The following is a 26174-nucleotide window of genomic DNA, read 5'->3' as shown; positions in this document are numbered from 1 at the left end:
TACCCTCTGGATGCGACCATCTAACCAATTCCTCACCCACCAGACAGTCCACCCATCAAATCCATACCTCTCCAGTTTAGAGAGAAGGATGTTTTGGGGGACTATGTCAAACGGTCCAGATAGATGACATCTGTAGCCCTTCCCATGTCCACTGATGTAGTCACTCCATCATAGAAGGCCACTAGGTTAGTCAGGCAGGACTTGCCCTTGGTGAAGCCGTGCTGGCTGTCTTGAATCACCTCCCTGTCCTCCATGTGCCTTAGCATAGCTTCCAGGAGGATCTGTTCCATGATCTTGCCAGGCACAGAGGTGAGACTGACTGGCCTGTAGTTCCCTTGGTCTTCCTTTTTTCCCTTTTTAAAAATGGGAGTTATGTTCCCCTTTTCCAGTCAGTGGGAACTTCACCGGGCTGCCATGACTTCTCAAACGCCATGGATAGTGGCTTAGCAGCTTCATCTTCCAGTTCCTTCAGGACCTGCGGATGGATCTCATCGGATCGCCGTTTATTTAAATCCGCTATATCCAAGGATAGAGAGGGGTGTAAAATCTGAGGCAATTCAGGTGGTTATCTTAAACTCTTGAATTTAAGTGAAACACGAAATTTCAGATTTTGGCACACCTTTTGCTTTGCCACCTATTAATCCGTACACCTTTGGTGTGAGATTTTGCATGTATTCTTGAAAGGGGCTTGTTCACGGCTCATTGTGTTTTTGTGTCTTGGGTATGAATGTTTAAGATTTTAAATTCATCTAAATTTCTGTATTTTAGTCTTTCTGCATGCACAATGCTAGCTTTTGCTCTCTACAGATGAACAAGTTGAGTCAGAGCGTATTGATATTTTTACTGTTGCTACTGCACTGTTTTCTGTCTGGCTTTGGTCATGTAAATGCAGGAAGGAATGGAGGAAGAAATTTGAAGTAGTAGTCTTCCCTCTCCAAGAACTTCTGCAATTTAAATAATGAAACCTGATCATGTCAGACATGATTAATCTGTTGTTCCCGCTTCCCTCCCCATGCCCCCTCCTTTACTAGTGCAATTGATAGCTTTAGTAAACCAGGAACTTGAGTAATGTAAGGCATTGTTTTCCTGTGGCTTCATAAATAACAAGTCTAAACCATATTCTGCTTGTGTGAAAGGGTATGTTCTCAGGTCATTCCAGGTTGTTTTTTTAATGAGCATTAAGCCTTTATATGTTCTTTCCTCAGTGCAAAATTGAAGCAATCAAGTAATGTATGAAGTATTAATCTTGGGTAGCCAGCAGCATCCTATTTGTCACTTGCTAAAGCTATACCCATGGTTATTGTGAAAAAATGGCATTATTTGTATTGGGTTTGAAAATAGCAGAATTGCATGCTATAGAGGATACAGTGTTATTAAGAAATCTAGATCTTTAGTATGAGGAACTGTAATGAACTTCTTTACCTGGAGGAACATCTAGGATTGCAGCCCTTCTCTTTTAATACATAGTTGTATAATGAGAGATGACTTCAGCTTTAAATTTAACTTTCTTTCACCTGCTTATCTCCTAATTTTTTTTTGTCCCACTGAAAAACCCTGTAGTGTTGTTCTTTAGTGTTACAGTTCTGTGTTTATGTAACAAAAAAGATTATAGGCTTCCCAGTGTTTTGAACTTTTATTTCTTTAGTCATTCAAGTTGTTTCTCAACTCAGAACACATACCAATATTAACATTAATGTTTTTTCTCAATACAGCATTACAGTGTTACTGCCATCTATGTACAAAAGACAACTTTACATGTGTGACAGATGGGCTATGTTTTACCTCAGTAACACGAACTGCAGACAAAGTCATACACAATAGTATGTGTATAGCAGAAATTGATCTGATTCCCCGAGACAGGCCGTTTGTTTGTGCCCCCTCCGCCAGAGATGGAGTCATTACTGTGCCTCATTGTTGTGACAAAGACCACTGCAATAAAATAGAACTTCCAATTCCAACACCAGGTAAGGGGTTTTGGCATATTTGATTTTTTTAAACAGAATTCTGTAAGAATGGAAGTTTCAGTTTTGAAGTTGTAGGTGAATTTGAAGGCCTAAAGTACACCTTAGATTCTGCAAATAAAATTTCAACAGATTTGGAACAAGAAATTTAACCTTCTGGATAGGGATGTTAGGGCCAGTTTTGAAGACTTATATGCAAGTTAAAAGGAAACTGAGTAAGCGCGTAATTGCTTCTGTCCTTTGTAATACTTATTTTGATTCTTGAAAAAGTTACTGTGTAAAAGTTTTAACAAATAAATTGAAATAATTTGAAGATCACTGCGAAATACAATAGATTTAGTTGCATAAAAAGAAAGAAATAGTTTTACCTTTTTCTCTTATTTTCACTGTCAGGCCCTACTCCAGGAAAACCAGCTTCTAATCTAGGACCTGTGGAACTGGCTGCTGTCATTGCTGGACCTGTCTGCTTTGTCTGCATTTCACTAATGTTGATTCTATATCTCTGTCATAATCGTACTGTAATTCATCATCGTGTGCCAAGTGAAGAAGATCCCTCACTGGATCGTCCCTTTATATCAGAAGGAACTACTTTAAAGGATTTAATTTATGATATGACAACTTCAGGCTCTGGGTCAGGTAATAAACACAGAGTAATTACTACTAGAAGTGTGACGAGCCTTGTAAGGCATCAATTTTTTCTAATATTGTCAAATCTACTTAAACTTAAAATTTAGAAAAGCTACTTCCGTGTAGATTCATTCAATATCAGTGAAGATTCAATATATGGAAATAAGTGAAATAAAAGAAGCATTCAGTTGCTGCAACTGTTCCTCATCATTCTGAGAGCACAGTCTAATATGCAGGGAATATCACAGTCAGCTATTGTTAAGTGTTTTGTTTCCTCTGCTAGTAAGGCTCAGTCGTTTACCTTTTTGTTCTGCACAGCATATCTAAATTACCATCTTCTGTGGTTTTGAAATAATTTGTGAAGTTTTCATTCTTTAGCTTTAAACTGAAAATTAATTTATATCTGTAGCTATTGGTATATGAAGAATATTCTGAATTCTGAGTTAATATTTTAGCCAGTTCTCTCCTTACAGAAGATACTTTTTTCAGTTGCAAATAGCCATTTCTATGTGTATAGAATGGATGCAGTATGCAGACCATGTCTGAAGAATTTCTATCCCTTGATTTCATGATTTTTTGTTTACATTCTGACTTTCAACAGGTCAGAATCTTGCTCTGGGAAGATGAGGCAGTAGTCTGTTTACTGTGTATAGTCTCTGCTATTGTAATCCTGACGTAGTTGCCTATAGGATTGTGGTGGACTGTGTCACAGAAGTATGGTTTAATAGGCGTTGATAGGGGATGATGTGACAGATAAATCACTGCATAAATTAATTAATCTCTGGTCGATGTTAAGGAGTGAGACATCGGATTGCATACTGCAGCCTCTTACCAGCCTTCTACTATATAAAATTTAAATGATACTGAAAATTATTCCTACTACTTGCAAATGTATGTGCTGAAACATCCATGTTCTTTCAGAGTACTTTCTGCAAAGAAATACTGGTGTTTGATTCTCAACTGCTAAATTCTTTAATTTCTCAGAATTGGAAAAAATTACAACAACAAAACCCAAGCATCTAGATTGTGTTTCTTTCCCAAGAGCAGTAACTGGTAAAACTGCTTAGAGTCCATTGCTCTATTAAGTAAAATCAATGTAACTTGCTGAACATGTTTAGAATATAGGTCAAAATAAGTCATCTTTAGTCATATCTTCGCTGAAGAAGGTGAGGTTGCGCCGAGTGTGTAGGCAGTTATGTTTCAATTGAGAGAGTTTTTGTGTGTCCGAATAAGATTTAATCATGATAGGGTAAGTTGCTCTCTGGTTAGAACTGGAGCTTTAGTAGTTTGTGTTTATCTCAATTTCCTCATTTATAACAGTGATAACTAAATCAAATAAAGTGATTAATAGAACTTCCAATATATTGGGCTAGAACTTGATAAATGCACATGCTGGACTTACTCCTCCAGTTATGACCTTTCTAGGAGGGGTATACAGAATTAAGAGAATATGAAGGAGTTGGAGACTTACATTTCTTGGAATTCAGGAAGCTATGATATATAATTGTTACACTATTAGGAGCATAAAACTTGTTACTTAGTGTCTGCAAGTACAGAGTTTTCCTAAAAAAGGCTGAAAAGAAATTCTAATTTTTTAAAAAAAGTTAAACCTTAAAAGAGTAGGTGTATGTTCTATATGTATAAATAGTCATCTGCAATGTACTAGCTGCTATCACTTTAGTAAACCCAGGAAAGAAAGCCTTTAAAGTTTTCCTTCTGGCTTTTGTCCCTGTGGCACTTCTGAGCCTCTCTTCATGTTTGAAAACTCTGGAAGTACTCCTTCAGAATAAGCTCTTGAAAAGCGGGGAATCCCAGTTAGAAGAAACTTAGAGGATTCTTCCTCCAGGGAGCAAATGGTTAGAAAGTACTGACTCTTCCCTTGCCTGTTTGCAGATTACACTTTAAGTAAAAGCAGCATGCTGGGGAATTACTTGGTTTTCAGAGCTTCGGGACACTCAAGCTGGTCTAGGCTCCCAGAGCACCTGACCTACTTCAGTATTTGAGCATTGGCTACTGATGGCTGCATCAGAGGAAGAAAAGCAACAAATGTGGTTGAATTTGACTTACCCCTAAGGAAAGCTTTTCGCCAATTTCTTTTTATGCTTGAAAGACAAAGTCGGTTCCCTGTAAAACAAGACTGTTTCCTTAAGAGTGATCTTTTAACTTTAGCTGCAGAGAGTTCCATGTTGTTCAGCTGTTTGTAAGACAAGTATTAGCCTTACTTAGTGTTCTGTACTTCCCTTTTATTATGACAGTGGGATAGGAGGTGCTTTAAGTACTTATTTTCTGTACTCTTGGCAGTGTACATGTATTTGCAATGACTTGTATCACTTTGTCTCAGAATTAGTCAATCAATGACTATATAAATTCACAGTGCCCTAGCACTTGAACTGATAATTTTCTTGTGTCCTGAAATATGCCTGCAGCGATTGAATCTCATTGAAATGTGTATTTTAGTCCGAACTTTGGTACAGCACATTTAAAATTGAGAAGACTGTACATTTATGGAATAAACTGGGTGTGGGGAACAGGGTCACTGAAGGGAGAAAAGTCAGAGCTGCTAGTTAAAGTAGTGCTTAACCCTGTCGGAAACTGAACTGTGTGAAAGGGATGCTGTTGGGGCAAGAGGTTGCAAGAAACAATGAAAATGTACAGAACAGACAAAATAATCCAGACTAAGGAAGTGTTTAGTCTGGTGGCCTAAAGTACATGTTCTGCTCTTAAATTCATGCTGAGGGACCAAAAGAGCTTGTAGTCAAATAAAAAGGATTCTACCAGTTCTGTATTATGGTATTCTCTGAAGAGAAGCATATAAAACAGAAGTGATCAAAACTCTAAAAATGAGCTTCCTACTCAGATCAAAAGGGAAGTGGGATTCATTTTCCGCAATGATGAATAGTAAGATGTTATTAATTATTCAGCCTTGACTTCTGTTAGTATTGCCCTCTCGTTCCATGACGAACAAGACCTGAAACAGCTAGAGGCTTGATGAAAGGGACTGATGAAACATCTAAAATAGAGCCTTCTGCTGAAGCCACAGCTTCTAAGAGAAGGACTTCAGTCTCTTGAAGCTGAGAGTAATTTTCAGATCATGATGCAAATCTCTCAATATCAACTGCATATTGCATAGACAGGTTAGGATGCCCAGCTGTTACTATCCAACTCACAAATCACAAAGTAACTTAGTTGCAAGGAAATGGGAAGAATTGCCTAAAAAGGGGAGAAGCTTTGGTTATTATTGGTAGGTGACTTCAAGCAGGAACTTAGTGTTTAGAAATCGAAGGGTCGCAAAAATCAGTGTAAAGTTGAGACAGTTGAAGTGAATGTAAAATTCCTTAAACTTATCTGCGGTTCATAGAAGCTTGAAGGGAATGAGATTTTTCACTGTTCATAGGGTTGGGTTTTTTTAATTACTCTTCAGAGGAAGTCTTTTCGGCAGAGACTTATGAACAGGAACAAAGTTCTAGGAGCTGCTTTTGTTGGCTACCTTTAGTGCTTTAGAACTTAATTCCTTAACTCCTGAATTATCCAAATCAGGTACAAACTTCGTATGCATTGGATGGTCATTGGTCCAAACTAGGCAGAGAACAGTTAAGATATGGAAAAGAAAAAGAACTCTTTTGTTAAACTCTCAGAAGGCTTGAGGATACTTTGTTATGATGTCTGCACTCCTCAGACTGAGACACAAGCATGGCAATGCTGCTGACCAGATCACATGTCCTTTTCTAGTGCTGTTATTGGCAAAGAATGTCCAGAGATGAACAGGAACTAGTTATTTGAGCTATTAGTTGGGATTTATTTTCTATAGCATAAGGAAATACAGATGTTCTTCTATCAGCTATTGAAATAGTGATTATGGAGTTAATAGATTACTTTGTAAAGTGTTTGATTTAAGATCCTATACCAAAAGAGCATATTATGAGCAGATAACCTGTCTGATGCATTCATCCTGCAGTGTAGTATTACTGCAGAATTCTGTGACGAGCCTTGCAGTTAAAACAGGAAAGACTTCAAATAAACAAAAACCCACCCTGATTGGCAGATGCCAGTGCTCCTTGTTTGTTGTATAAACTTACTGAAGCATGTTATGAGGTGCTGGGAGTTGAAAGCATGTAGATGTTCCAAAGCTATAAAACCTTCATGAATGTAAGCATTTTTCTCAAGTGTAATTATAGTGAGATGCACAAGAATGGCCTGTAAAATGGGAAGATTCCATTAGAAGGATGTTCTCCTATTTTAACGTGGCTTGAGAGTACTAACAGGCTACTGGCACGCTTGGGCATGAGTGTGAATGTTTGACAGTCAGTCTTGCTGATAAGCATGGTTTAACTTCAACTTAGAAATGGACAGAGTACATGAATCCGTAGCAAAAGTGCTCTGAACTGCTTTGCCAGGAGAGTTATGGGCAGATCCTTTTCTTAAAACAAACAAAAAAACCAAACCACCACCATCAATCCTGTTCCTGATTTGCTTCATGGTTTGTTTCTTTTTTTCATTAAAATAAAACTCTATGGATCAACAACTGTCAAAATTCTAAACTGAAAGGAAGTTTGTGCCTTCCTTTTAACAACTGTAGAGGCAGTTTGTAGCATAATCTTTGAGTACTTGTTTTGCTGGCCTTTAAGGTTGAAGGCAGCATCTTACCTACATGGTTATTAGCAGTTCGCAACAAGATCTTAACATCTTAAGAGTTTGTGTGTATTCTAAGAGAAATATCTTGATGGAATACAGATCTTACATTTAGTACTTATGATAAGTACTTATTTTGTTAGAGTGATGTTTAAGGTTAATGTTAAATCTTCTTTTTAGGTTTACCTTTGCTTGTGCAAAGAACAATTGCAAGAACTATAGTACTTCAAGAAAGCATTGGTAAGGGTCGCTTTGGAGAAGTCTGGCGAGGGAAGTGGAGAGGAGAAGAAGTTGCTGTGAAAATTTTCTCTTCAAGAGAGGAACGCTCATGGTTTCGTGAAGCAGAAATTTATCAAACAGTTATGCTACGGCATGAAAACATTCTTGGATTTATAGCTGCAGACAACAAAGGTTAGTGATACTATGAATTCATTTTGCTGATTGTGTATCCAGTCAGAATAGATGGTAATCAGAGAGGAAGATAAAGTTGTGAGGATCCAATTAAGAGTAGCAAAAAATAATTTTGTTACTGGAGCATATCAGAGTTTGGCAGGCTTTTCATAGGTTTAATGAAGGAAAAAAGAGTACCTTTTCATTTTTCTGGAAAACATGCTTGTTAAATCTAAAAAAAAATTGCACGTTTAATGAGGTATAATTTCAACAAGCAAGTTAAAATACTAGTTAAGTTGATATCAAAAATGAGATGCCTTATCCTGTCAGCCCACACATCTGCTGAATACCTGTACTTTCCTAATAGCCTGATAAGATAGATGTGTTGGACCAAAAGAGATCATGTCTAATCCTGTTGCCCTAATATAAAGTAGGAGGTAGAGGATTTATTTTTAAGGCTGAGATATGAGAAGCTATTTGTTTAGAACTCCAGTTAGAAAAGAAATTGGAAAAAGGGAATTAATGATTTGTTCTTCATATTAAAAAAAAAAAAACAACCCACACTGTACCTGTTTCCGGAAGCTTGCCTGATAAGCCTTTAGGTATCCACTAAGAGGAACAATTTAACCATTTTTTCAAATTGATTTGTTGTGGTTTCAGTCAAATGAAAGTTTCTTGGGTTTTCCTGCAGTCCAATTGAAGACATGAAAATTTGCAAAACCAACAAGCTTTGAATTTCTTACATTAAGGGGAGCTAAAATGTTACGCTGTTTCATTCAGTTATTTTAATCTGAAATTACATGTTTCACCACAAGTGACCTTTGACTTTTTTTTACAAAGAAAGCATTAACAGAAAATTCTGTCACCTTAGGGAGGAGTCAAGAATCCACACACATCTTGGATTCTTAAAGGGTTCTTGGTTTTGTGGGAAATTCCTAAATGGTTCTAATGTAGTTGAAGTATACATGTAAATAGAGTTCTCTTTAATTATCACTAGATTAATTTCAAGTTTCTATATCTATATAAAACTGTAGAATTGGAATGGAACTGAAGGGGTTGTGTAGAACACTTCCCTTCTCCAGGAAAGGGTTAGCTGTAGTTAACTTGCTCCTAACAGATGTCTGTGCAATTTGTTAACCTCCAAGAGTTTGCAGAGCTATAACATACCAGGCAACTTTTTCCTGCAGCTTATTATGCTTACTGTTAGAAAACTGTCTTACTTTCATGCCTAAAGCTTTATTGCATATTAATAGCACCTACGAGAGCTTGAGTTTGTTCTGATGGACCTAGTAGAGTATCTGGAGCCTGGGTTTAAAATTAGTAGATCAGTTACATTAAAGACATAAGTGAAAATCCATCCCTACAGAAGCTTTAGGTACTAATGTCTCACTTAAAAGCATAAAGGATGTATTGCAATACCTTAGCTATAACTTTTAACAGAATCTCTGTGGTTAAGCATACCAGTCTCCCATTCTGCCCCAAACCCATAGATAGTTTGTTCCAAAAATACGCTTGACTACTGTGCAGAAGAGGTATGAGGAAGGCTTCCTAAACAAGTGGGTTCCTAAAATAACTTCCTGATTGCTGGCTCAGGTTCCAGATGCAGTAGAATGAAATTCCATTTGACTTGGTCATCTTTAGGTTCCTTGTAATATAATGTGATATAAAATTGCTTCTGGTTTCTGTTGTTAATATGCTGTACATACAAAGAAAAAATCCTTAGTTGATAGGTCATACTGTTATTTGAGGCTTTAAGGGAAGGCTGTTCTGTTTTCTTGAACTAGTTGGTAATCGGTTTATGAAAAATGGATAAAGATGTGTTTTGAAAATGCTGCTATTCTTGACTCTATTTTCTAACAGTATTACTGTCTGAGCAGATGTGGAAAGCTGGGTTATTATTTTTAACCCACCAGTGCAGAATTTTCAGTATAACCTTCTGCATTCCCTCAGCAAGGAAATATGTATGCAGCATTCTCTCTGTAGGTTAAGCATTCAGAAGTCCTGAATATTGAAGGAGGTTAATACTTCAACTCTTGTTTAGAATACTTCAGGCCACCTGTATTCCATTAAATGGGAGAACATAGAGAGACCATTATGGAGGTAGTGCTTCTGGTTTAGCAGGTGTGCTATCATGGTACTCTGAAAGGAGCAAGTGTATCACAACATGGCTTTAGAGACCAATGGCTTAAAAACAACTATTAGCACCAACATCTACAATGAAAGACTGTTAACTGATAAATGCTTATTAGGTGCCAGGTGCAAGACGGAGTATTAGTTCACAGCAATAATAGCTGTGAAGGATTTGCATCCATTTCTCCATAGAGCAGACTGTTGAATGCATTCAGGAGTTACTACAGCCTAGCTGGTGTGCAAAGTCATCAGTCTGTAAGAATCTGACTGTGTGTCTGAGACCTTGCAAAGATGACAACAGAGATATAGCAGTACAAGGAACTACTTGTGCAATCCTGATTCAGTGCTTGCTGAAAGCTTCAGTGATATATGGAGAAGAATTCTCAGGAGTAGGTTCTCGTGTATCCATCATGAATGCTGAGGACTCGTATCTCCTGACATGTAGTTTGTGGTGTAAATGCGGACCAGTGTCATGCTGCAATTCTTGCTACGAGTAAAGGCATTAATTAGGTCTCTCCTCTTAACGCAACTGTGTATTTTTCACAACTGCTGGGGGACACTTGGCTGGCCATTCTAGTTGTAAAACTGGGGGTGGGGGGTGGCTTCAGGTAGAAGGGTGCATGTATAGATTAGAAAGTGTTTACAAGTGCAAGATAGATCAGCTAAGTCAGTGGTGTTCAGCTTAGATGGTGGAGTCATAAAGCTTGTGACTGAGCTGCTATCTTCACTCCTTGTTCTACTACACTGTTTAGACATTCCACGTGCCTTAATGGCACATTCTCCTCCTCCTCTACTTCCCCACAGCTGTGTGGTGTTCAGAAGGCTACAGGAGCTGGTCCAATCCGCCTGCTTTCCCATCCCAAAACTTACTGGGAAATAGGTGCTGCTGTTAAGCCAGCTTGAGGGCTGAGAAGCAATGAATGATTTTAACTGCAGTTGTGTTCTGTCTGTCTAGCATGTTTTGTTCTGGGTAGCTCTCTACTTAGCCAGGAGTATATGCTAACTTTCAAATACTGCTAGATCAGGGAAATTACTTTCTGGGCCATATGTTGCCTTGTTTTGAACTACCTAAACCGATAGTTTGGTTTTTGGATGGTGGGTTTTTTGTTCTTTCTAACCTAGATACTTAATTATAAAGTGTATCAGGGACTACTTACCTGCACTATTCTACTAGCAGAAGAGCAGTGGCAGCAACCTCTGTTAACAGTACTAAAGGTTTCCCTGGATTAGCTGTCTGTAACTATAGCTGTCTGTAGTCATGTTACAAGTAAGGTGAAGCTTGTGCTGCACGCTTTCAGATAACTTATGCACTGAAATACTTTGGCCTCTCCATTCCTTCCCCTTAATTGCAAAGCTGCACTTCCCTAGGTGAAAGTTTTGTTCAGTCAGACTACCTTACATGGTAAGTAGATCCCCAAGAATGACATTAGGCAATATGCTGTGGAGAAGTGAGCAGAATTCCTTTCTCTTGAGAAAAGTAATATTTGAGCCATTTATTCTTTTTGAAGCTTCTGGCTTTAGCCTGGGAAGAAGGAATTTGACTGGAAGATCTTGCTAATCTACACAGCTCAAGTGCTTTTCATCAATTTAATCAGATGACTATCTCAATATGATAGTCAAGCTGTTTCACTAACAAAATACCAGTCCTCTTCCAGCCACAGACAAAAGTGTTTTCCCCAACATCTCCCTGAATATTTCATTTCTAAGAGTTTTCTAGTTATAAATCCCATCTGTATCTGATCTTTTCACTGCTTTCTCTTCTGTTTTTTGTTACGTTATCTGCGTGCCAAAAAAGGCTAATGTATCCCATTAGGCAGTTTCTGTAACTTCTTTTAAACATTCAACTTGGAACATAAGTCTGCAGTTCAAAACTCTTGTACCAAGCAATACTGTCACACCTTAAAACCTAGTATTTGGTTTAAAAACAAGTATGTGACAAGTCCAGAACTTTGTTTTGCTAGTACCAATGTGAAAAAAGCATTTTTCACTTAAGTGAATTCAGTCAATTTTAATTGAAACTTGATAATATATTTGATAAAACAGTTGTTAGAAAAGCTGCCTTTTGAAGACAGGAATTTATAAGATGGATGTTGCTTGGACTTCACTAATGTTTTTCTCAAACTGTAATCAGTCTTCTAACAACAAATCTGAAAGCTTCTTTACTCAGAATTTCAAATTTTGTTAGAACTGCAAAAGAAAAACCTCTTACTTTGAGTGATTTTGATGGTCTAAAATACTTTCAGGTTTCTTGCAAACAGATGAAATAACCATAATTAATCTGTTAAATGGTTTCCAAGAACATAACATAAATTTTTGTAATGTTCTTGGACATTCTGAAATAACTTGAGATTCTTGATTATGGTGTGTATGTGAACTGAATTAGGTTACCTTGTCATGGAAGGCTGTGCTACTGTATGTTATTACTACTGAGTGTAACTACTTTTTCTTACCTGATAATATGAATCCTGTAATTGAAAGCTTCATGACAGATGTTTACTGTGCAGCCAAAAATACTCAGGGTCAGGTTAATTATTACTTGGTAATAATTAACTACTGTCAACAGTGTAAGAAGACTGACGTTCATCGTAATGTGTTCTGCTTAGATTGCTAAACAAATGTGTAGCTTGTCAAATGTAGCAAGGTAAAGAAAATATAGTAGGTCCCATCTAATAGCTGGACACTGTACTTATTGCTGCATTTCAGCTTGTCTGTAATTAATATTATTCATGTAAGCTTGGATGTAACACTAGCCCTTCTTAAAATCTGGTTGGAGGGCCACAAATATGACATACAATAGGAAAGAATCATGGCACCTTTCAGAATGGATGGTAAGCCCACCTTTATTTTCTCCTTTGGAAGGAAGGTAAAAACAGACTGAATATTAAGACTTGCAGGTAATAAATAAGATAAAACTGAAGTAGGATGGTCTGTAATCAGCAGCATGATCACTTCTTAGGCGGGCACCTAGAGTTAAGAGGGGGGAAACTTTATGCAAAGACACTATAATCTTGATTCAAAGCAATGATAATTCTTCAGAAACTTTGACATGTCTTTAAAAGATCTGTTTAAATACAATAGGTCTGGTAGACTACTTAAAATCAGATTACTAATTTCCCTACTTATTGTTGTCTAGTTTAGACACCTGTTGAGGTATCCCATTGATAAGAAATAGGAGAAGAAATCAAATACAGGGTCAAGCAATGACTGTGTATAGTGTTAATGCCCAGGAGAAGATTATTTCAAGCAATGTAGGGTCATAACTGGTAAAGTAGTAAAATAAAGCTGAATGAAGAGAATATTCTGAACTGATTAAGGTAGTTTATTTTGAACTTCTACAACTTTTTGGAGCTCTTTGACCGTATGCATTGGAGAGTACCTCTTATATGCCTGTGAACACATACCTATTTCTAATAGTTCTGTAAAACTGGTTCAGTGAAGCTAATACTGTTGGATTGACTTTTCAGAGACCATAATTCTCTTTGGAAAAAGTCACATTTAATAGCATGCTGAGCTCTATGAGTTCATGCTTGGATATGCAAAGTAGCAAAAGAAGCACAGTCCTAACTATAAAATAATTGAAGATATTTTTAAAAAAAAACCTTTAATTTCCTTTTCTTTTTCAAAAAACAAAGCTTAGCAGTCACTTCTGTGGGCATATTATAAGAAGCTTCTCACTGCAATAGTAGCTTTCTAACAGTCTTTTACAGGTTAGAGCATTTGACTGCTTTCTTCTGCCTGTTAACAACTTAGTTGAGACTATTCTGTGAATGTAGCAAGACAGAATTCTGTTTCCATGATGAGAATTGTTTGAATGTAGATTAGACTTTTATTTCCCTACTCTGAAGCATTTGGTGGCTTTTTAATTTTTTTTAATTATTTTTAATGGTGTCACTTGCCTCCCTAGAAACATCCAAGTAGAAGGGATGCCTGAAGGTTCCCACACCAACCCAAGTGCTTATTTAAAGATAAGCACAAGTACTTCTATAAAGGTAGATTCTGTCAATCTGTAGAGCAGGCATTTTGTGCCTCTGACTTTTCTGGGCCAAGTGTGTTCTTTGAAGGGGAGTGGAGTAAGAGGGGAAGGAAGTGTAAGAACTTCCTATTTGGAAACTAAAAATTTTTCAGTATGTTTACGATAGGAACTAACTTCTGAATTCACTTCTCTCCTTCCTAGTCTTCATATTTAGTTCTTGAGTATGCATTTTGATAATCTTTAGGGACTACCACATAATGAGATCTCTTTTGGCTTGTGCTGAGGTTTTTTTACTTGTACTTAAGGAATAGTGGATCTATAATTCAGGATAGATACCCAATAGAAGTCTTTTATGGGATAACTAGTCTTTTACAAAGATGACACTCTTCTACAGAAGTAGCTAGCTGTAAACACACTTCTCAGATCTGCTGTATGAGTTGCTTTTATAACAAAACAAAATTGGAAAACCTATTTGGTGGCAGGATTGTTCTTTTCTGGGTATATTTCTACTTCTTAGGTAAAAAAAAATACTTGCCCTCCTCCTGATTTGAATTCCTTTAATAGTCTTCTCTCTGTGGCTTAAAACTTCAAGGTATTTTGTGTCCACTAGTTTAATAATGTGATCAATTTAGTTCTTTATCTGTCATTTGTATGCCTTGGGATATCTGCAAATACATTATGGCCTGTCTTGTTCTCTGTAGTTCAGTGAAAAATCATACAGCAAACTCGTTTTCTCATAGTCAGTGTTTTTCATCTCTTTACCCTTGTGCCTCTTGGAAACCTCAATTTTGGCTAGCAACTTAGAGGTCACCAGAGGTGGGATTTGAATTTGATTTTGAAGTAAAGTGTCTGATTGCTGCTTGCAAGCTTCTACTCCAGAAGCTAAAATCCACCAGCCACTGGTAACTGTGGAAATTATCTCCTAGGCTGAGGCCAGATAGGTTATGGGAAGACTGAAGGAGTTATGGGGCAGAGCTTGAAAGACATTTTTTATGGGTAGCCTGGACAATACTGTACTAGACTGATAGTGACAGGATTAGTTTTGCATCATGCATTCAGCACTGTTCCTACACACACACACATGCACCCCCCAAGCAGAAAAGTTAGGGGAAGGCAGGGTCTGGCTAATAGTTCACCTCAGAATCATAGTGACATCGGCTTTCTATGGTTTGTCTTTTAGTTTAAATAAAAGAATATTCACAAAGCTGTTCAGAAAGTCTGGCATGGTAGTCCCATCCCTTACAGAGGCATTTAAATGTTATAGGGATAGAAGTAAAGATTTAAGAGTCTAATTGGCTGAGGTTACTTGCAAAACATAATTTATACTTGATAAGCATTGTATAAAAGTGGTATATATGGTTTGCTTGTCTTCTGTGTGTGTATGTGTGGTATTCATGCAGTGTTATTTTGCAGACAATGGTACGTGGACTCAGCTGTGGTTGGTGTCAGACTATCATGAGCATGGATCACTCTTTGATTACCTGAACAGGTATACAGTAACAGTGGAAGGAATGATAAAATTAGCTTTGTCCACTGCCAGTGGTCTTGCTCATCTTCACATGGAAATTGTTGGCACGCAAGGTAATTTTATAACTATTCAGCCTGTCATGTGGATGATACTGGATTTTTAAAAAATGACACATAGGTAGCTCTTTCTACTATAACTCTCTTCTAATTAGAACATTCAGCCTTTTCAGGGTGTAGTTGCTTTGCACACAGCTACTTATGTGATGAGAAGGCAGCTGAAATCAGCACAGATACCCAAGTTAATCCCGTGTGGAGCTGAGTGAACTGAAAAATGTCTGTTTGGGACCTGTGATTTCTGAACTAATAGAACTTCTTAGTTTGGAAGGCTTTTTTACCTTCCTTTGTACGGTATATCCGGGTTTTGTGATGTAACAATCCTTCCTACAAAACACCTATTAAAAGGCCCTAAGTAATGGTGCCTGATAATCATCTTAACTTTGATTTGAGACAGCACTATGGGTCTATTTCCAGAGATATTAGAAATGTTTTTATGGCAAGTAGTATGTGTATGCAATAAATACTTTAAGGAAGAGGGAAAGGAGCAGTAGAGTGGAGTAATACAGTAGACATTTAAGGCACTTTTCTGGACAGCCAGCCAGTCCACAATGAATGATTTTGGGAGTTACCCTGATACACATAAAGCAGCAGAACTGGAAGGAATTCTGTAACTTCAAACAAAAGCTGCACCAGGCTTAGAATAATAGCAATGATCTTTTTTTACAGATGTGTTATTTCTATTTTTTTTTCCCCTTACAGGCAAACCAGCGATTGCCCACAGAGATTTGAAATCAAAGAATATATTGGTAAAAAAGAATGGAACATGCTGCATTGCAGACCTGGGATTGGCAGTTAGGCATGATTCGGCTACAGACACAATTGATATTGCCCCAAACCACAGAGTGGGAACAAAAAGGTAAAAATCATTACCATGATGTGTCAGGTGATTTTTTAGAATAAAATGCTTTGTTTTTTCTTGTCCCATATAGAAGACTTTTGTGGGTACAAACACAAGCAGCAGGAAAATGTAAATAATGGCAGGTAGAGTTCCTGGGTTCTTCCTTGCCAGCTGGTAACTTAGTTAGACAGTAGGTGCTTAAAAAGCACATTGAATCTTGGCATCTATTACTAGCATGTGTAAAATACCAAAAACTTGCAAAATATTGTAGGACACAAGTATATGTTAAAACAACTAGGAGACTTCATGAATGACAGTTTTGGAGACTTCACTGCTGTATCTTTATTCTTTTTGCCTTGTGTTGCATGGAAATGTTGCTTGCAACCCAATCTGGAGTGTAAGACAGGAGATTGACAGTGAAAGTAAAAAGCTGGATTATTTTTTTTGGTGTGAAGCCTATGTGGTAGAACATACAAGATGCAGAGTCTTGGATGTGGGCTTTCATGGGATCGTATTTTTGAGAGAAATACAAGAACTTAAAACAGCAGTCATCTTTGTCATCTAATGCATAAATAGAATTATCAATGGATGAGTCAGTATACTCCCTTTCCTTTAAAGGCCTACTTCTGAATTTGGAAATACGGATTTTCTTGTCCTCAAAAGAACTCAGAGCTGTTTAACTCCATCAACACAAGTGCAATTAAACTTATTGGCTGTAATTATCATTGCTGGACCTTCACACAGTAATAACTGCAAAATGTTCTGAAGAGAAGATTAATTTCCTTTAGTAACCTGCGCAGCTATACAGCATACAGAGATAGCAGCACTAACAGTGAACCACAGCAACAGAGTTGTGTGATGTGGGCAAATTTTTGTCCTTTTGATGCCTATAGGTTCAGTGGTATGTCAAAGTGAAGTCTGTATGCCTGTCAGAGAAATGTGTGGAAGCCCAGTGGTTCAGGGCTGTACATGATTAACTTCATCATATGCCCTAGCAGTGTTGGAGAAAATTCTGTGTTGGTGTTGCCCAATCTCCAATCCATACATAAAAAATACTTTTTTTATGTATCTCTTTAGTGAGTGATACTGCTGGGGGGGTGGTGATTGGAGTTTTACAATAAACTAGGATGCCGCTTTAGCTGTGGCTTTTTGGAAGAAAAAAAACTTTTTTTTTAAGGCTCAGTGAAGAAAAGCTTTTAGAACATGTACTGAAAAATTATTTAACTGACAATTGTATTGCCAAAATTACTTTGTGCTAAAGCTCTGCTGTATTAGTCCTTTGCCAGCTTTAAAAATACGACACAAATGGTCAGATGAGACTTATTTTCTGAACTACTACTAGATTACAAAGTACTGGGCATTATTCCTTCTCAAAGTCTCCGGTAATCATTGGTAGTAAAACAGCAGACTGCTTTAGAATTTGTCATTGCAGACTTAAGTGTGCAGGGTGCATACCGCATGTGACTTAGTATTTTCTACTACACCTACATGCAAAGGAAAATGATGTGCAAATCAGTTACTTTCTTGAGTCTAGTCTTTGGAGAAAGCATCCTTTCAGCTGTGTCTGTAGATCCCACTTACACGATCTCTTCTTGCATAGGTGCTATGAAATTGCTTGTTCATCTGCCTTATGCTTCTTCACAAGGGTAAAGCTGTAGTAACTCTCTTGGTTGCTGCAGCGGGACTAAGTCTGTTTCCCACTTTAAAGACATTAGTCATTTCTACCTCTCTGAAAATTGTTCATTCTCATAAAAGGCTTGGTCCCCTCTTCCTCCCTCTTGTGCATTTTTAGGTAAGTAGCTCTGCACATCTGGTTAACTTTTCATAATAAAGTTCTGTTCTTACCTGTTCAATGACAATTTTAACTCCCAGTGATTGCCATTGCTGGTACCTTTTCTGCACGTGGAAGCTCTGTGTGCAAGTTCAGGGAGATTTGATTAAGTTTTTATTTTTTCTAATGATTGTCTGTTGTAAAAATGTATGGTCTAGGGAGCAAGCATGACTCACTCTTGGGCCAGTGATCTAGGTGCTGAATCAGACTGATGATCCTTCTCTCTGACTGAATGAATATTTATTTCTTTTCTGTTCAGAGGCTTAGCTTCACCAGAGGGTGTGCTTTCACAGCTCAGCCTGCAGCATAAAGCAGGGAACGTGAGCTTTAAACTGAGAAGGAAATAGAATCCCTTTCTCACTGAGGCAAGTAAAAAAAAAAAAGACTAATTCTCCTTTTTTTTCTTTTGAGAAGTGTGGCCCAACTGTTACTTTTGGTAGTTGAAATAGGCTGTGTTTAAAAAGTTTCTGCGAATTCCACCTTAACATGGGTGCTTTTCTGCAGTTTACCTAAACACAATATGAGCAGAATTCTAACTATGCTTGTGGAGACCAGGCTTGATGAAAGGAGATGTCACACTCAACATGTTTTGTATGGGTTCTGTCTGACACCAAGCTCCCTATATGTTGTACAAGAAATTTGGGCAACTAATACAGAGCTTTTGGACTAAAAGGGGTGGGGGGGAAGAGGTCACCAAGCACCCAAAGTTTGGCAAGGCCATGCTCAACATAATTTGTAAACTTCTTTGTAGACTTATCCTTTCATTCTTGGAAGGTACTGAGCTGCAGACCTTGTTCAGAAGGTCAAAGTTAGTCTATGTAGAGTAGTCTTTCTCCAGAACCTAAAACACTATTTCTGACAAGCAATGCATTTCCAATATATAAGCTGACAAGGAGGTGCATGTTTCTCTCCCTTTTGTCTCATAGCCATGAAATGGCTAATCTGCTAAACACACTAGATGACCTACTTGCCTTTCGCCTCTCTTGTTCCAGCAATAAGCTCTCAGACTTTTTGAGCAGTCACCGTTCTGTATTATGGAAGCCAAAGCTAGTCTAAATGCATTGATGGAGGATCATACATAGTAAGAGGTCAATTTGCCAGTAAATTCAATGGAAGTCACATTGCAGGGGGGAAGGATTTTTTTTCTTTTGAGGGTATAAATTCAGCTCCATTGCCACATTCAGGTCTTTCCTGTTAAAACCCTTGCCTCAGTTTCTGTAAATCATCCTAAGGACAGTCTCCTTTACTGCTTGTATAAGTGATTCTGGTGGCAGTCTTGCAACATGGTTGGGGTTTTTGGTTTGGTGTTTTTCCAGCTCCATCACTCTTCTCATGCCCATGTTATCTTAAGGTAGACCAAATATTCTTTCTTCTAGACCCAAAGCTGATCACTGTACTGTCAAGTACATGAAGTAGTGTAAGATGATTATCCAATAATCCAAAATCCTTGGAGAGCGTTAAAACACCCACCACAATCTTGCATTCTTGATTAAAAAGTTTCTGATATGGGTGGCCCAGAATAACTTGAGCTTTGTCCATATCAGAGACTGTGATCTGTAAACTTAAGACTCTGCTTCCATTCAGTAAATACTGTCAAAGTAAACCTTACATTCCTCTTTAGACAGTTGTCCTCTGCTTGTGCTGTATTTATCACTTGTGGGGAATTTGTATGCCCACAGTGCTTAGGAGAACTCTGATATCAGCAACCCTTGTTGACTTTCTGGACTGCTGGTTGCATTTTTGATCTCTTGTTGATAGCCCTTACTTCCTTGTATGTATGCCATTTCCATAAGACACAGTAGTGCTGAAAGTTCTGAAAGGTCTGATAGTCCTTGAAATTTATTTTTAGCGTCTTGTATTCTGCCTACCATCCCTGGTACTAGGAAAAGAAAATCCTAGTATGTTGACTAAATGAAATTGTGTATAGGCTTTTGTGGCTGTTCAGAGGTTGAGCTATTGCCTGACACACTATATTCCACTCCAGTAATCTGTATGTTGCTTTTTTACCAGTTAACTGTGCTCTCCAAAGCCCTGGTGTCATTGTTTGCTTGCTTCATTAATATGTCAGCTTGAGATTGATGGGACAGTAATGTGGAGAAACACACTGAATTCTTCTAAACATTACATATTGGATTTAGCTGCCAGAGCTATACCACATTGAGAGTGCAATACTACAACTGATGTTGACTGATGCAGCAAATACCGTTCGTTCTTTCCAGCAGCCAGCAGGGATGCTGCTGTCAGTAACTCTCACAATGTGGTCCATGCTGACATTTTGCTTGATGTTCCCACATTAGGCCTAGTCACTAAACAAGGTAACAATCAGTTGAATGCCATGACCAGTTTTCAGCCCTTGTTTCTCAGTTGAAAGTCTGTCACAGATTTTTTCTGTTGCAGGAAATGCTGATAAAGTAAACTTTTCATGTGAGCACAGTTGTTAATAGTAAATCCTATTTGGGTTACACATTAAAAAAAAAAAGCCTGGCATGGCTTATGATGGGACTTACAGACTGTATGATGAAGAATCAGTTATGCAATGGTACGGAGCCTTTGTTCCCAAAACGCTGCTGTTTTTTTAACAATCCCTTCATGTCTATTCCCTCTCTAGTCTTGCTAGGGGATAAGCAGCTGCTATATCTTGGTAGATTCAAGGAGCTGGGGCTCTGTCCACCCCAGGCCCATGGATGTGGCTGCTTCTTTCTTACTTGGGAATCAACTAGTAGTGAGGCTGGGCATACACAGACACATAGAATACTGACAGGGCTGATTACACAGACTGCTATGCACCATGTGCTGTCTTCAACACCCACATAAAACACTGTCAGAACTTGTATAAAATATAAGTATAGACAGCCAAGTTTCCTTCCTTCTCTTCAGCTGATCAGGATTGAACTTCAGTAGTGAAAACACACCCACCCTTCTGTAGCCTCACAAGCCCATGCATGTTTATGAATCCCTCAACTATCAGTACAACTCTCGGTGTGTCTAATGCCCTCTTCTGTGCTCCACAGGTCTCCTACCCATCAGCTGGGCTGGGTTAATGCACAGTAGCAAACAGATGCATGTACACTTACAGGCCCTCCCCCTGTAAAACATCCCTGTCTGGGCCACCTGTTTGCTGGCTAGACCATCTTGAAGTTTGCTAGTGAATTACACCCATGCACACCTGCCATGCATACCAGGTTTGGGGGAAATACAAACCTTCTGGCCTGCCCCAGCAGCCGACACCCAGGCACACAGACCTTATGACCTGCGATTCCCACTCCAGTTGCTGGTGCTGAGAGGCCCTTACTCTGCTTCTCTCATCCCAGTTCTCCCCTGTAGCTGGTATCTGTAAGCGTGTGACTGTGAAGCCTGTGACCCATGGTCCCACTTCAGTGGCTGAAGCAGAGACCCTTCTCTCCAGCTGCTGGCACCCCAGGCCCAAGGGCAACTTCATCCTGACTGATGATGTCTGACTCCTGTTGCTAGCCCTGAATTCACTCATGCCTGCCTCCAGTTACTGGCCTGTAGTCCATAAAGCACACGTGCACATGGGGTTGAGAGTGAGATTGCATAGAAAGATAGGATTTAATAAGAAGATAGGATACATTGCGGTGAGCAGGTATAGGGCTTGGTCACACAAGCATAGTCACTGGCAACTGTTTATGCAACTGGCCCCTTCGATATCCTTTTCTATCTATTGCCCCACTCTTGTTCCTCCCAGTTACCCTTCTCCTAAACATTCCTTGATAAACATTGCATAGTCCCACATGCCTCCCTTGAATATCCACAATCCTTGTGTTCCTCTTGTTTCCCACTTCTTAGCAGTTACAGTGTCCAGACTGGCCCTTGATAAACCTATGCCTGGAGTTTGTTAATAGCCCATCAATTAGCAACTAGAGACTTTTGGTCTTTGTCATTGTCTCTTATCCTGTGTCTATCAGGTTTACGGCTCTATTTGTTTATCGTTTCATGTTTTACTTATTCCCCCTATTCCTTTGTTTGTTCCTCACAGTTTGTTTATTATCCCCTTTGCAGTGAAAGGTTTTAGATTGGAATTAAGCAGATTTTCTTTTGTCTCCTTTTCCACATAAATATTTAAATTTGGTTTTGAGCTGATCAGTAGCACTGAACTTTCTCTACAGTAAGTATTTATGAAATTAAATGTTTTCTTTTTTTTGTGCAAATAGGTACATGGCACCTGAAGTTCTGGATGATTCCATAAATATGAAACATTTTGAGTCATTCAAACGAGCAGACATCTATGCAATGGGATTAGTGTTTTGGGAAATAGCTCGGCGATGTTCAATTGGTGGTATGTGGCAATCTTCACAAAATTGGACATACTAAGGAATTATAAGTATCTTACAGAACCTGAATAAGTTTGAGTAAACAGTTCGCTCTGAACAAACGGTGCAAGGTCATAGCCAGTATGTCTCAGACTTTGTAACTGTTAATCCTGTAAACGATGACTGGTTTATTCAACCTCTTTGTAAATTGATGAACCATACCTGTTGAAGAAAATAGGGAATATCCTTGTCTATATTAATTTTTTTCTAAAACCTTTACATAGAGGGGAGAAAAGGGTGAACTTAAATGTCCTTGAGAGCAAGGGGCAAACACCACAAGTAAGAGCTAGCTATAATAAGTTCAGATAACATCCATACCTTATTTAAAATAAAACATGCTATTATAAATCATATGCTTCCAAGAAGCATGTCTTTAGTATACCATATGAAAGATTTGATATAGCTTCTATCTTTTCCAAATATATAAATTTCAAAATTAAAAATTCTTCAAGGGTAATGTAAACACTCCTAAGGTACGGTTAAGGATTTTTTTTAATTTTTCAGTCACTGTAATGTAATTTTTAAAAATGAAAACCAAAAAAGAAAATGGTAGGGTATTGATAAGGAACACAGTAAAAAGTGAAGAATATGTAATTTAGTGTTAGCTAAAATAAAGCTGTTTTCAACCTATTACAGGAATCCACGAAGATTACCAGTTGCCATACTATGACCTCGTTCCTTCGGATCCTTCTGTTGAAGAAATGAGGAAAGTTGTGTGTGAGCAGAAGTTAAGGCCCAATATTCCAAACAGATGGCAGAGCTGTGAGGTATTAACTAACCTTGCTAAAGCTGCTTTAACAGACATTAGAGCTTTTATTGATTTCAATGGCTTAAAAATTGTGCTTGTTGTTGAAGGGAGAAGGGTTGCTTCTAGGAGAACTTAATTTCATTCTGATCGCTGTGGTTTTATTGAATGTCATTGTTCTGGTTATACATTAATATTTAATGTAATTTCACAAAAATTAATAGCTTATCCTGTGTGGAAGATTCTAAGATCCCTTCCTGTGAAGCATAGGTAATGCTAATGTAAATTAAAGCTAGTCTGAATTAGATTATACAGGAAGCATCATTGCAAATAAATTGTGCAACTGGGGGTTGTACTGCATCTGGCTGGGATTGAGTTAACTTTCTTCATAGCAGCCTGTATGGTGCTGTGTTTTGGGTTTGTGACCAAAACAGTTTGATAGCACACCAATGTTTTAGCTATTGCTGAACAGTGCTTACACAGCTTCAAGGCTTTCTCCATTTCTCACTCTGCCCCCTCTACTGCTGAGTAGACTGGGGGTGGACAAGAGCCACTGATCCAAACTGATCAGAGGGATATTCCATACCATGTAACATCATGCTCAGCAATAAAACTAGGGGAGGGGGGAATCTTCCAGGGGTTGCTGTTGCTCAGGGACTTGGCTGGGCATCAGTCAGATGGTGGTAAGCGGTTGTTTTTGTATCACTTGTTTTTCTTTGTTTTGGCTTGGTTTTCCCCCTTTGCCTATTAAACTGTCTCTATCTCAACCCACAAGTTTTCTCACTTTTGCTCTCCTGATTCTCCTCCATCCCACTGCGGGGGAGTGAGCAAGTGGCTGTGTGGGGCTTACTGCCTACTGCGGTTAACCCACAACAGGGTTAGTAAAGATACATGAGCTAATCAGGTCTGTGCCAATTGGTTTGTAACTAGGTTGGTCATCTCTTCCAAGAAGTGACCTTTCTAGTTTCAGCTCAGTAGTCTGCCGGTACAGCAGTACTGCTTGTTGGGACACAAACATATCTTCAGCAGTACTGTACTACCTCATGTGAATGCTTGCTTGGAACGAACTCACTCAGGGGTCTTTGCCCTGTCATTGTGTAGTAAAGGAGTATCCTACAGATTGGCCAAAACAGTAAATACCTTTAGGAATTTTCATCCAAAACTGCGGTGGCCTTAGTACTTTGTGTGTCTCAGAATTTGTACTGTATGCACTTACTGAAAGATGAACACAGTTATTGGGAAACTGAGACTCTAGTAAGCCAAAGACTTATAACTGAAGTGTGCATGTAGCGACCACTCCTGCCCATGCCTCTGTAAGAAGTGCTTACCGAATTCTGGGGTGAGTTTATTATGCTGGTAGTCACTGCACGGGCAGTAGTATGCATAGCAGTGAGCTCTTGCCCTTCCAGCCAACTTTGTTCATATTGTTTGCTCTAGGAACCCAACCAGGGCTAGAACCAATGCTTTCTGATTCAGAGCTTAGGAGAATAGCTGCGCTAGGCTACAGTAGGAGTAAGAGATTGATGAGAAGGAAGAGGGAACTGGGTTTTGGCATGTGTGAAATGAATACATGGGTGAAGGCCTGAGATAAGAGGTTGGGCAAGAAAATGCTCGTAGGAGAGAAAGGCGATGATATGCACCAACAGACTGTAGAGTTATTTTTTTTTAATGCTGCCATTCCAATCCTGCAAACTTACTTAGCAGCTCAATGTAATACAGCTTTGAGTGTAAAATCTTGGAATGTAGAGCTGTTACTTTATTTCATCTTTAGTTTTTATTTGCATTGTTACTTGTGTAGTAGCATTCACAGATTTCAAAGAATGGCTGTTTGAAGGATAAAAAGACTGCAGAAACTTTTGGAGCCATTACAGAGCTTCAGTTTGAGCTGATAAACCGCTGAATTTCTATACGTTGAACTAACTCCTTAATTGGAGGTAGAATAAAACAGAGTGTGGTTCTGTCTAATGCAAAAATTCAGATAACAGTTACAGACAAGCTACTAATTTTTCATTAAAATATTTTTATGTGGGCTGAAATTCTACTGAAAAATACTAGTTCTGCTCTACAGTATTTTAAAGAACTTTATTTTTCTGTAAATAAAGTAAGAATTTGAGGGTTTTGTACAATAGTCTTCCACGCAGCTGTAGTAGTAGTAATAGACCTCAGAAGTGCATGAAGAGGCTAAGGCAGAACAGAGGTTAGTTACATGGGCTACATTGGAACAGCAGTGCATATAATTACTTGTCTTTCCTTTGCAGGCATTACGAGTAATGGCAAAAATTATGCGGGAATGCTGGTATGCCAATGGAGCTGCTAGGCTAACAGCTTTGCGCATTAAAAAAACATTATCGCAACTTAGTCAACAGGAGGGGATAAAGATGTAATCCTGGATTTGCTGCCGAAGAATACTGTAAAAATCCATATCTGCACCAGTGGCATGTTAAGAAGGTTAATTGTTCTACCTCATTGGGGGAACAGAAGGATATTGCTGCCTTTTAGTACTTCATAGGAACATCACTTCTTTAGGATTTTTGTGAATGTGCTAAACAGTTGTGTTGGGTCCTTTCTGTGCACTATGAACCTCTTTTCCAGGTTACTTACAAAACATTGGTGTAGTCTAGTTTTATTTTTATTAACCTATAATTTTTTATTTGAAAAGTTGACAGCTGGTCTTAACTTCTAGTTAACTGTGCTAAAAATAGGAGGTCACTCTTAAAATGGAACTGGTTTGCTATATTGTTCTAGAGTGCATTGATGGCTCTTTAAGCAACTTTATTCCTGGCTGGTACATTGACTATTCTGAATCACTGTCACAGTTCTTTGGTTCAGATTGTGAATGTACTGTTGGAGTATACTTTGCTAGCTATTAAGGTAGCGTATCTTTGGGACTCTTACCTTGTTTTACAAATTGACCTCATTCAGTTGTGGGAACATAATTTATGCAATTATACTTTATACATGATTATTAGGTTTTTTCCACTTTTTCAGAACATTACATTGCCTTCAAAATAGATTGTATAATACCAGTAAGTGCCGCTTTTGAGTCTTTTAATGCAAAAGAGTAGGAGCGTACAAAGCCTATGGTACTTTTGGTTTCAAAAATACAAGTTAAAAATCAACTGTTCTTTTGCCTAT

The 26174-nt window shown here is 38.3% G+C and overlaps 1 protein-coding gene across 1 annotated transcript; it reads left to right on the top strand.

Moving 5' to 3' along the window:
* Positions 1 to 431: 431 nt before the first annotated feature.
* On the top strand, positions 432 to 26120 carry TGFBR1 (transforming growth factor, beta receptor 1). The gene is made up of 9 exons (XM_009324496.1): positions 432 to 540; positions 1713 to 1964; positions 2355 to 2597; positions 7398 to 7628; positions 15124 to 15291; positions 15994 to 16150; positions 22136 to 22260; positions 22931 to 23061; positions 25298 to 26120. Exons 1-9 carry the CDS (start codon positions 432 to 434, stop codon positions 25421 to 25423), a joined length of 1542 nt encoding a protein of 513 aa, XP_009322771.1. The 3' UTR covers positions 25424 to 26120.
* Positions 26121 to 26174: the final 54 nt, after the last annotated feature.

Source organism: Pygoscelis adeliae, unplaced genomic scaffold (genome assembly GCF_000699105.1).
Source record: "Pygoscelis adeliae isolate BGI_AS28 unplaced genomic scaffold, ASM69910v1 Scaffold95, whole genome shotgun sequence".
Lineage (NCBI taxonomy): Eukaryota > Metazoa > Chordata > Aves > Sphenisciformes > Spheniscidae > Pygoscelis > Pygoscelis adeliae.
This window is presented reverse-complemented; position numbering and strand designations above follow the sequence as displayed.

Bases quoted from the DNA above. Each gene is read 5' to 3' on its own strand.
- TGFBR1 (XM_009324496.1), top strand. From the start codon at position 432: ATGGATAGTGGCTTAGCAGCTTCATCTTCCAGTTCCTTCAGGACCTGC. The intron at 7,629-15,123 runs GTTAGTGATACT...GTTATTTTGCAG, and splicing joins TATAGCTGCAGACAACAAAG to ACAATGGTACGTGGACTCAG. The intron at 15,292-15,993 runs GTAATTTTATAA...TTCCCCTTACAG, and splicing joins GGAAATTGTTGGCACGCAAG to GCAAACCAGCGATTGCCCAC.